Source organism: Lates calcarifer, linkage group LG15 (genome assembly GCF_001640805.2).
Source record: "Lates calcarifer isolate ASB-BC8 linkage group LG15, TLL_Latcal_v3, whole genome shotgun sequence".
NCBI classification, from domain to species: domain Eukaryota; kingdom Metazoa; phylum Chordata; class Actinopteri; family Centropomidae; genus Lates; species Lates calcarifer.
In genome coordinates this window covers 29,373,851-29,386,053 of record NC_066847.1, presented here as the reverse complement: position 1 = coordinate 29,386,053, position 12,203 = coordinate 29,373,851, and the positions used below count along the sequence as shown (strand labels likewise).

The window sequence follows — 12,203 nt, the reverse complement described above, 5'->3', positions numbered from 1 at the left end:
CAGGCCTGGCATTAGGCCCGCTAAGCAGTACATAAACACACTATTCAGTTTCATGGCAGTTGTTTTAATGGGGCACTACTTAAAAAAAAAAAAAAAAAATTACCACACTGACTTCAGAAGTCTCCTCTTTGAACAAACAATCTGTAACTGACTACTGCGCACTTCAAGCTGCAAGTCCTCAGTGCCAGCACAATACTACAGTCTCTGCCATCAGTTCCAATAGACTCCCTATTAAATTACTACCCTCCTACCGCAGTTTCATCCTGTGCTTTAACTGTTGGTTATAAGATTTGCTTGGCGGCAGGCGTAGCGCGGTGCTCGCTGACAAAGTCCAATGTTAACCAGAGGAGCACGAAAATTGGGCAATAAATATGCAAAATTAAAACATATCTGGTGAAAAAGCAGCATGTGACATATTCAAGGGCCATTTAAAAAGCAGTGTTCCAAGAGTGGAGTGCATATATACACATGGTTCATCTCCTGCTGTGGAGCTCATTGAGGTCTGCCTTGACACACACCTTTGGTTTTCATTTCCAAAGAGCTCTTCAAAACATCACACTCTCTCCTGCTGGTTTAGTCTACTGACATTCTTGCCTTTGGTGACCAGGAAAGAATCTTTCTCTGCCACTATTCCCCAAACTGTCTTACATCGTGCTCCTTCTCCCCTTTCAAAATAAATAAAGATGGAATACCCACTGGAAAGCAACTCCTTTCTCAAAGCCCTCCCAAACGAAATATTTTGTTTTGGTGAGTGCCATAGGCTGCGTAAGACTGAGGCAACATAAACTTTCTAGTAGTTGAGTTCTTACCAGCTGTGGAAGGAATCCTGTTTATCAGGCACCAAAGAGAACCACACAGGCCAGAATATTGCCCCATACTGCACCACAATCTACACACAACTACAATAGGAAGATGTTTTCACTGAACAGCTCATCAATGGCAACAATACCAGTGCCAAATAATGATCTTAGTGCCAAAGTAATCACTGCCTATCCCAAAGGTTCAGAGAAGTACTCCAATCAGCTCTTTTTTAGAATTATAGAATATGAATTAATAGACACCAGAAAGTGCCACCAAAATAAATAAATCTGTTTGTGTGTGTGTGACAGTTACCTTGCAAACAGTTTCAATATCCCAGGGCAGGATGGTCTGTAGATCGATGACCTCGCATGACACCCCCAGTTTCTCTTGAGCCATGTTGGCAACCTCCTTCATCACGTGGATCTAAGTGGAAAAAGAAAAGGAAAGATGCCTAAGTCTAACGAGCTTGTGGAGTTTATAGCTTGGCTTGGGTTTCATCTCTGCTAGAACATCTCTGCCTACATTTGTTGTGCATTACATGTGTTTACATTCTAATGGGCTGAGTGTTAAATACAATTTCAAAGGTGTTGCATAATGCCCAATAAACAAACAAAGAATAATGTAATTGTACAATATCATATTGTGTAAATGCATCACTGACATGCTACAAAATTGTTCTAATTATCCACAGCACAGTATTGACACTACATTACATTATGTATTTCAATTGCAATATAAATTGTAACACAGTACAGGAACAGATTTTTCAGATTTTAAAACTAATTTGACACATTTGCTTTGGATTTGCTGTTTCAACAATGTGTAATTTATTAGAACTGGTTCACAGCCCGACAATGTATTACATAACATACACACATGTAACTTTAAATGTAATCAAGACTTGCTATTGGTAAACTGGTATTTTTTAACTATTAACTATTAGTGGCTCTTTCAGCACTATACTGGTATGCAGGAGGTGAAATAAATAAATAAATGAATAAATAAATGAATAAACATTGTTTTCTAGTATAGTTTATCATAGGAAAACCACAGCATGTATCCATCAGTCTCTAATAAACAGAAAGTTGAAAACAGCAATTTAAATCTTAAAACATGGTGTGGAAGTTCGTCCCATTAATTCATCATTTCAGTAATGAAAGTACTTGAGTTCACAGAGTCCGTGTTTACTGGCAGTCATTACTGGCTGCTTCTAAATAAGAAATGCTGTGATAAATCTGAATCATCACAACTAGAAGAGTTGTCAGCACTTAAGCCAGTTTCAAAGATACAGGCCCTGGCCTAAATCTAACAAATAAGCTCAATAACTGAATATTCATTTTCAAGTGATGCTGCCATTACATTATTATCTGCAGATACAGTGGACCATTCTGAGGGAGAAAACATTAATGGAAGGGGGACAAAACTTCCTCTGTTTGAGTGATCAGAAATTCTCACTCTGAGAACTCAACACTGTTCCTTTCACTCCACTCTGTGAGTTGTTTTCTTTATTCTCATGACAGACGAGGGGAGTAATGAGGTGGGGAAAAAGAGTGGCACTTCAAACAGGAGAGCCATGCTTTCCACTAATTTACTGGATCCTCTTTCTTTTTCTGTCTGCCCCTCAACAATAACACTGGCTTTGATGGAGAGGTTTTCCCCTTTGCACCCTCTGAATCCCCTCTCATGCCGCAGGTACATTACAGCCTGGATAAGCCTGTTGAAGTGGCTGGGTACAATCGAAGTTGGGGATGCCACCTGGGGAGTTACAGGCACCTTTATATGGAGCTGCACAAAATAAAATCCTCTTGGATGAAAAGAAAGGCAATAATGGAAAGTGTGTGGCAGACATGTAGTGTTAACATGTGGAGAGACCAGAACAGCCCTGATGTCGTGGAGATGTCTGGGCCGATACAGCTGCAGACTGCCAGCTGAGAGACCCTGCTGGGACAAAGGGGGCTTGTGATAGACTTGAAGTTAATCCACTGCTTGCCTCTGTGGCTTTAAATGTCTTACGCTGGAGATGAGACTCCTTTTTTCCTGTGGCCATGGAAAATGATCCAAAGATAGCTGACAACTTAGAGCTGCTCAGGTCACCCACTGAGAGTCTGTCAATGATGCATGGGATAACCTACCTGTGTCCCCCAGGCAACCAGAGTGACGTCACTTCCTTCCTGTAGGACCTCGGCCTGCGACAGTGGGATGGTGTAGGCCTCCACGGGAACCTGCTCCACTGAGGAATCACACATACATCCGATAACAGATTAATATTCATCAATATTAATATCAGTACTTGCGTACAAACACATTGCATGCAAGCTCACACGCAAAATCAATGAGGGTCAATTCTGAATACATCCATTCATCATTTCACTATGTACCCTGTGGTTTTCATGTAAAATACACAGATTCCAAACTGACCGTACCTCTAAATGATAGACTAGATGACAAAGTGGTGAAATGACAGACCGTCAAAGAACACAAATTCCGACTCTAGAACATTTTAACTGGCCCATTTCTAATGCTTCTTCATGCTTTTTCCAGAACCTCATCTCTCACCAGAGGCCGAGTGTGCTTTTATCAGCACAATCTAATGCATGATCTAATGAAAACTTCTGCCAGCTACAAGCTCATAACCCTGATTAATCTTGACAACAAAACATTGGTGGGATGGGATATCAATCAGAAAAGGGGCCACATAAACGGGACATCAGTCCAAAAAAGGGGGGCCTTGCAGCCAGCCTCTCTTTGAACGTAAGTCCAAGACAAAGTGCATGTAAGTATATGGTTTGAATAATAGTTAATAAACTCTTGGAAAACTGAAGCACGACCATGGAAATCATTACCATGAAAAAATCATAAAGTCAAACTGCCATCACTTTTAAACACGTAGCTTATTAGCAATATTTATACTGCACAGACACAACATATAATCACTAAATGTAGCATTTTAACTATCTTTGAATCTAATTCACCATTACGGCTTTGGCTGCAAATCATGCAGAGCTCAGGATCTGAAAGTGTGAGTGGATTTTGGGGGAATTGAACAGCTTAAAGTATTCCTACATGGCAATGCATGATGTCAAAATTACAATTAGGTAGAGTAATTATACTCTGCAGAGACATGGAGACCTCTCTGGAAACCTTGAATGACTTCCATGATCCTTTCAAGCCTTCGCAAAGCCATAAAGGAAAGAAAAATTACCCATCTCCATGACTTACTATGTTAAAACAACATATGGAGCTTGGGTGAATCATATGCAACCCCTGGTTTAGGCTTCCAGACGGGACAGAAAATAGGCCATATGAGTGGAATAATAGCATTTTGCAGAATGTTAAAATTGAATTATGAAAACTAGGTTATGGTTTAATAAGTGGAATCTCAGGCCCGACAAAACAGTATGGCCTCGATGAGACAAATGTGTGGTTTTTATCCTCTTCTGCACAAGAAAAGAGAAGCTGCTGCAATTAAAAGCATGACTTCATAAGCCAGGCAGAGACCATTAGAGGCATGTGGACCTGGCATGAGAGCTGGTTCACTCTGCCCTTTTAGGAAATCAAAATAACTCCTGAAACACTACCATGAACAAAGCCCCGGTGTGGGATGGATACGTGATTTTTCATGCACCTGTCAAAACATAAAGAATTAACAAGAAGATAACCAGAAACAAAAAGAGGACTACTCGTTAATAAGGGTGGAACCATAAAGTAATGCGTTCAGTGGAAAAAAAAACAGGTCCTGGACTGACCCATATCTTGTCACAGCCTCTTAAAAATGTATCTAATATATTTTAAATTATTCCAACTGGATCAAGTCCTCTCTTACATCCAGCATATTACTGATGTATTATCTCATTACTCCCCTAAGGGATAATAAACCAATATGAATGTCAACTGAGCAACGCATCAATCTGAGACCTGACGCTTGTATTATACTATTATATTCACAATGAACAGACAATTTCAAACACACATGATCATAATGGAACGAATCAAATGTTTATCAGTTCTTTCGTAGCCACTGAAGCCAACATAGCTTTGACAGATTATTAAGCCACAACTGTGAGGTATTAAAGTCATCAATAAAAACACAAGTAAGCTTGCATCAAGTGTCTGCCTTTATGTTTTGCTTATTCTATGCCCACACTTTGTGTTTCCCAACAGTGTAAACAGGCAAGACATTATCATTGTGGGCACATCCTCAAACAAAACTGACTGGCAAACTGGCACCATTATATGTGCACCATATCAGCTATTAGCAGTTCCCATTTACACTGTACCCACTGGTATACAGACAGTTATGACTGAATTACTCCAATACTGATGAAAAAAAAAAAATGTGATGATTCTCATGCAAGTTCAGGAGTTAACAGGCGTGTCTTTTTTTCTATGACTTCTAAGTAGATTTATGGATGTTTCATCCCTGTGGACATCAGTGCTGATATCCTGTGAAAGTAATAATAACGTTGAATCTGAAAATATGTAAATCACTTCTGTGCGTTCCAACTTCATTGAACTATGACTTTGAGAAAGGGTATGAATTTTCACTGACAGTGCTGCTCAAGGTTCACATCTCTTCCTCCTTCAAGTCTCCTGTGTGCCTCACAGAATGAAAATCTCTGTATTATGGCATAACTATACAACATCACATTAATCATCATTCGCAATCTTATTGTCTCATTAGCAACCAAGCTACACGCACACGCTAAGTGACAGTTATTGAGTAGCACGTCAGCTGGAGGAGTTTTTTTCCTGAGAGAAATATGCCAGGAGTGAGTAAATGACACAGTACTGCAACAATAGACAGATGCCTGAGAAGCTGTTGTGAATAATGCTAGCATGTCCTGCTGCACCAGCGAGTTAGCAATTAGCTTACCAGCTGAACAAATATCTCGTGAGGATGTGTTGATGAATTTTGCTCCAGGCCTTCAAACCTTTACATTTTGTTGCTCTTAACAAAACTCGAGAAACAATATGGGATACGTGATGAATGGAGTCACTCCCTGTGAGCTGATGAGTGGTTTCGATATTAGACTGCACTGTAACATGATAAATGTTTTGGACAATGATCACTAACCTATTGCCGCAATTGAAACAGTCTCAGCAGTCAGCTGTAATATTTCACAATCTCATCTGGCTCTTATCAAAGCAGGAAACTAACAAAACTTGTGAAAAACAGAGGCTTCGCTTTGAGGCTGGTAGTACCAATCTGTTCCGGTTCTGTCTTTCATTACTATAATGAGCTCAAACATCATCTTCAAACCTCAAATGCTGTCTTAATCAGGGATATCAAATTATTATCATGTAGCCAAGGCAGCACTGTTTTGCAAAAGCCGCCAACAACTGTTAAGAGTTTATTACGACTTTGTTGGAGACCTTTTTGCACGGCAGCCTGTTCAAAGCCGTGCTGGCCTTAGGTTTAACCATGCTGCCCTGAACACTGGTGCTCCCTCCACACGAGGAGAGGAGGGAGAGAGGATTTAAACACTTCACAGCCCATTTGGACGGTCTGCTTCACACTTGTGATCCTGCTGATCTCACCCTCATTGTTTGCAGTCAGGCATATTGTTTGTTTGTCTTGCCCCACACCTCTAAAAGGGAGAACATTTGCTTTCAATAAGGAACTCAGGCAAGCAGAGAGTGGGTCAGTGAGGCACAATGCTGGAGAAAGCTGAACATTGCGGGGACAAATGAGCAAAGCTAACAAGGTTCCAGTCATGAGCTGACTTCTGACTTCTATTCACACACGATCCATCTTACCTGCTGCTCTGTACAGGATCTTGGGCTCAAAGAATATGCACGGATTCTTGTCAGCAATGCAGGAGAGGAGCAGCCCCTTGGCCTGCACTGGACTACGGGGTATTACAATCTGAGGAGCACAAGACACAGCTCATTAGGCTACTAAGTCTATATAGCAGAAAAATATCCAGTCCCATTTTTCAAAAGATTGGCACAAAACCCACAAGAGTGACTTCAAACTCTCCAACTCCTGAACTGTGCTGCTACAATATTTCTCTTCAGTCAGATTAGATTTTAAACCTGGTGTTGGTATTTAGTTCAAAATTGGGGTATCATGACAACATTGGACCGCAGATGGAACTAACACTGGTGATAGTATGCACAAAGATCAACATTTATCTGGCAGACCTTTGCTGAGAGACAAAATGTTTATTGCTCTCTGCCGTGCTTATTTACAGAGAATCATCTGTAGCTATAAACCATACAGTCATTCCCAGTCTGCGGAGTTTGAGAAACTTTCATGTTGATGATTAGATGCATGCTTAGTAAAGGAAAAAAGAGAAGAAGCAGGGATGGATTTTATATCAGACATTTTAACTTAGACCTGTGTTTACTTTGAGCACATGCTGTTAATTCCATTTCAGTGACACTATCGAAGTTGGGAACATACAGTACATCTGTGGTCACACATCTGTAAGTGACAAAGATTTGTGTGTGTGAGAGGATCACACACGTAAACTCAAAATAGCAGATTCTCTGTTGTCTGTCCTAAGCTTGAAGCTTGCAGGTTTGTTTGTCCTTCCTATACATCATTTTTCTTATTCATGCCCTAATAGCTTATACCTGTGACTTATAGCTTAAAATCATATCTTACTGAATGAGAAAGTCATTATCTGCAACAATCACTGTTTCTCCCACTGTGTTTGAAGTACTTTTACTTTGTTGAGTTGGAGGAGAAAACAGCTGTTTCCACTTCCTGAGGGAATCTAAACACATGTGATTGGTTGTTTCCATGTTATTGATCCTGCGCGCCGCAGACACAAAGTTAAGCCTTTCTCAACTTCTCCAGGTGGCACAACTGTGCTTCTTTTGAGCCTTAAATAATATTGTGGTGGTGGTGCCAGGATGTTATTTGGAGATTATGGCCTGTCGCATCACCAGTGTTACAGAGTACATGGAAATGTTGGTTTGAGAATACATCCAAACACTGTGTAATTGGCAACACTGACATTTAAAGTGAGTGATCACAGATGAAGTTAGAGATGGCATACTTCTACATGGCAGGATGAGGACTTTGGAAGGACTGATCAAGTTGAAATTACTAACAAGAAGTTGTAGTGAAAGCTGTGTCACCACTGGCCTCAGAAAAGAGAAGTTCTACAGTTAAAGTAAAAATCTCAATCTCAGCAAAAGCCTAAGAACCCTCTCTTTTTCAAGTCTGTATACACTAGATGTTCTGGGGGATAGAGAGGAGCCAAACTACTGCCAGACAACAAAAAAAGGAAAAATTGTACTCCCTTTTGATTAGGCGATATTTTGCTCCTTTGTTATTCATCTAACCAGCCCCCTTTGTCACCTGTTCCTCTACCACCATCTTATCTCTTCCAGTGAGATTTACATTCCCCCACACTATGGCATTCCTCTAGATAACAGTTAGTATATGTCATATTCAAGATGCTTCAAGTGCCTGTGGATTAACTGTTGAGTCAGTTCTTGAGACAACACCCTGAAGCCAAAGTTTCTTTCATCTGCATTGTTTTGTAGAATGCAGGGGAATTAAAAAAGCTATTTAACAATACACCTGGGGCTTTATAACAAATACAATTCATCAAATTTAAAGGGGCTGCTTCAGCTGTGATTGATAAAGATATCAGTACCATCATAATTCAATGAAAATAGTCCTTTTGCCACTTTTTAGAGCTGCTAACCAACTTCTGTTTCTGTGTGCTGAAAATATTCAAGTGATGCCAGAGGATATGAGAAACCAGGATTTTTGTTGTTTCAGCTTGGGAACATTCTTAACTTGTTTTAACTTGTTAGAACACTGACCTTCAAAATCATTTGTATATATTGTACTTTTCACATTCTCATACTTTCTTTGGATATTTACTTTCAGTATTACGGTTTCATTAGCATGAATATAACTAATGATTGTAAATATGTACTGCATCCATGCAATCAGCCCATTTAATAAACTTTAAAGTTCTGCTAGAATAGTTTTGAATATGTTTTTGGGGCGAGACATGACATCTCAACATAGTAGAAACCAAAAACAAACAAACAAAAAGAAAGACAGGTAATGAACACAAGTCAGAGTCTGTGGTGAACTGCTTGGCTGACCTTGATGCCAGGGCAGTGGGCGAAGAACGCCTCTGGGCTTTGAGAGTGGTAAAGTGATCCATGGCCGACACATCCCCACGGAGCCCGAATGGTGAGGTTGCCACAGTCAAACAAGTTGCCAGAACGGTAGCGGTACTTGGCTGCTTCATTGACTATCTGCAAAAGGACCGATATGATTCAGGTTAATACAACCACAAGTAAGTTATAATAACACCTGAGTTGACACAGCAACAAAAGCATTGAGTTTCAGTACGTAAGAATGAGGTTTTATGAGTAGATATTGGTATTGGATACCACTTGTCAAGAGGTATTGGCAAAAACAAACTGAAAAAAAAGGAGAATCTTCTGTTTTTATGAAAAAAAAGACCACACCAGTTGACACTGGATTTAGACATGTGCTAAACCATTCTCTCCGTTATTCTTTTTAAAGCTTTCAAAAACCTACTTTATTTTTAACAAGCACAATCACCTCAAGTGTCTGGTTTCTTTTACCTTCTTCTACAGTTGCTGATACTGGGCTTCCTCCAAAAAGGTTTTCCTCCCTGAAACTCAGGTGGGCTGTTAATTCAGCTTTTATGTCTCTCTAAGGTCAGTTTGGACTGCATTATTTTAAGCGACAGCGCAGAAGGAGAGAGAGAGGGAGTCCACTCAAGGCCTGACACCAGATTAAATCTACCATATTTCTGCAACGCAGCAGGAGCCTGTTAGAACCCAGCTCCATAATCACATATTCTGTTTTATGTTGCCTTGGCATAGCAGGGACTCATTCATCTTGTGGAGGGCGAGAATACACAAAATGACACTAGTGTCAACAAGTGCGCACGGTAAAACTGCAGCACGGCCCACTGTCCTGCTCTGCCTGTTAATGCCACATTCATCTTCCTCTGGAAAGCTTCAAAGCAGGAAGATATGGAAAAGTGCTTCCTTTGTTCACCTGATTTTTTTGAGCTAGCCTGTAGAATATGAGACAATATACAATTTGAGGTCTGTGAATTAAACACCTATATGCCAAAAGGAGTGTGCTACACACACAAGACAAGTCAGAATAAACAACAAAATCACCTACATTAGTGGCTGCTGGGCTAGCAAATGGCATCTTATCTATTTTCCAGTCTTTCTTTCTTTGCTAAGTGTTTCTGAAGATACAGATTTTTTTTTATCTTTAACTTGGAGGACACAGCACTTCTTCACTTCACAAATAAACCAGTATATGCACAGGATATTATCACATTTACACCAGGACAATCACACAGATGCAAACTGAAGATATATTAAAGATCCAATTCCTGGACTGTCGGACCGATTTGTCATTCTGCTAACTTGGATTATGACGTTCAGGTTCAGTGATCGTTTGTTTGGTCAGGACACATGTGGTATACACTTTTAACTGGACACAATCCAGAGCCCTGCAGCAGTGAAACACAGTGTGTGCTGGTACACCAGGCAAGTCTAACAAGTACAGCCTCTATGTTCTGTATCTGAGCAAGGCTTATCAACTTAGTATCAGGGTATAGCACAATGATTTAAAACTGCAGCTGCTAAGTTTACACATAATAAAACTTTAGGGACATCTACCACAGCATTTTTTACTTTGACAGCTTTTTTTTTACCCTTTAAAGGCTTTTGAAGGCTTTTTTTTTGGCTAAAGGCTATATGTTTTTGCAAGCATACACTGTTTTAGGAATAACTCATATCTAAAAACAATGTCGATGGGATAGCATCTGCCTTAGTACTGACAGAAAACGTATTATCAGTGAAAAAAAAGGACTGGTATTTTTCCACTCTTCTGCTATTTTGATGTTTGCCAGTACAATTCTTGTCATGCTTTGGGTGAAGCGTAGAGGAAGTGCAATGTTACCATGGAGTCAGTGACTTAGTCAGGGGCTTCATTTGAGCTTTGTTTTTTGGTTCAGAAAAAAAAACAGGTTTAAATCTGATGATTGTGAGGCATGATGTCATGTTATTAATGCTTCTTAAAACAAAATTTCTTCCTTGAGCTATTAGAGAGAGAGCAGAAAAAGAGATATCCCTGGAAGGAGTACCCACTGCTGATTCATCTAATACCTGTATGATGTCTGTGTATCCTGGTTTACCTGAGCTATGACATCGAGGGGGAGTGTGATTTCCTTAACACGCTATCACTCAATACCTAGAAAGGGCAAGTCAGTGTGATCCACTGCTAAGAGAGGCTCCTCCTAGGCCACACTGACAATAAATAATAAGTCTTTGCAACATCAATAGCTCGTCTTGTCCTGATACTGTAGTAGCACGTGACAGAACACAATAACTCTTTTTACAGCACGTTTTGATTTGTCATAGCAGGAAAAGCACAGGTGAAACAAACTCCATTGTCAAAACAGAACAAGTTCACCTGAATGGAATGCAGTTGTTTTTACTGTTATAAGTTACACCTGTGCTCTTCCTGCACAGCGAAGATGTCTGGTGTGAAAAAAGGTCAGCTGAGCGAGGGAGTGTGCCTTACCTGGTCAAAGGCAGGGAAGATGTAGTCAGCAAACTGGATCTCCGCAATAGCTGTGGCACCAGCAACAGCTACACCAATACCAAATCCCACAATGCCCTGCTCGCACAGGGGAGTGTTAAAGACTCTGTCCTTACCTGGGGAGACAGTAGAGGAGAGGAGTAAAAAAAGATTAAATAGCTGGCGCACTAGTTGAGGAAGTATTACTGGGTGAATTGCTGTATCAACTTACACAGACAGAAAAGTTCACACAGAGGTTAAACATTTTAGATGTGGCCCACTAATTATTGATTTGGGACCACTGACCACCAACTGTAGAGGGTGTCTAAAGAATAGCAGGGGTTTTTTTGTCACAACAGAGCAAGGTCCATGCTGCACACTCGAGTGATGAGAGTGCAAAGAATACTCTCACTTAAAATGCCATGTGGTCCTAAAATAAATGGAGTGACAAGCTGATGACTCCTCTTGTAGCTAACCAAGCCTGTGATGTACACACAACCCCCGTGAAGTAAAAACAGAAGAAAAAAAAAAAAACTACTTTCCATTCTCCACCCTATAATACGGCAAAGAGCCGCAAGAGTGGGTGTCTAAATTTGGACCAAGCGTGTTATTTTTGCTCTCATCTTTGTGCATTTGCTAATCTGGCCTTTTTCTGTTTTGCTGGGAAGTGTGCTTCTCAGCAGTGAAACTCTGCCCTTATGTGCCCTGCTCTGCGCTCACAAAGTTCAATTAGCAACCACAGCGTCACAAAACCTTGGAGGAATGAACAATCAAGTGATCAAAATTTAGTGCCTTGCTACTCAGACTGAACCAACCTTAAATATGCAGCCTTGTGTCAAAGTGACAG

At 40.4% G+C, this 12,203-nt stretch overlaps 1 protein-coding gene across 1 annotated transcript in view; it reads right to left on the bottom strand.

Annotated features, from left to right (window-relative positions):
• Positions 1 to 12,203, bottom strand: part of bckdhb (branched chain keto acid dehydrogenase E1 subunit beta) — a 51,473-nt gene that overhangs the window by 34,986 nt on the left and 4,284 nt on the right. The window contains exons 4-8 of the mRNA XM_018683035.2: positions 11,360 to 11,493; positions 8,878 to 9,033; positions 6,559 to 6,667; positions 2,934 to 3,031; positions 1,114 to 1,224 (exon numbers count right to left, since the gene is read on the bottom strand). Coding sequence (XP_018538551.1) covers positions 1,114 to 1,224; positions 2,934 to 3,031; positions 6,559 to 6,667; positions 8,878 to 9,033; positions 11,360 to 11,493 — 608 coding nt within the window. The remainder of the gene's footprint in view (positions 1 to 1,113; positions 1,225 to 2,933; positions 3,032 to 6,558; positions 6,668 to 8,877; positions 9,034 to 11,359; positions 11,494 to 12,203) is intronic.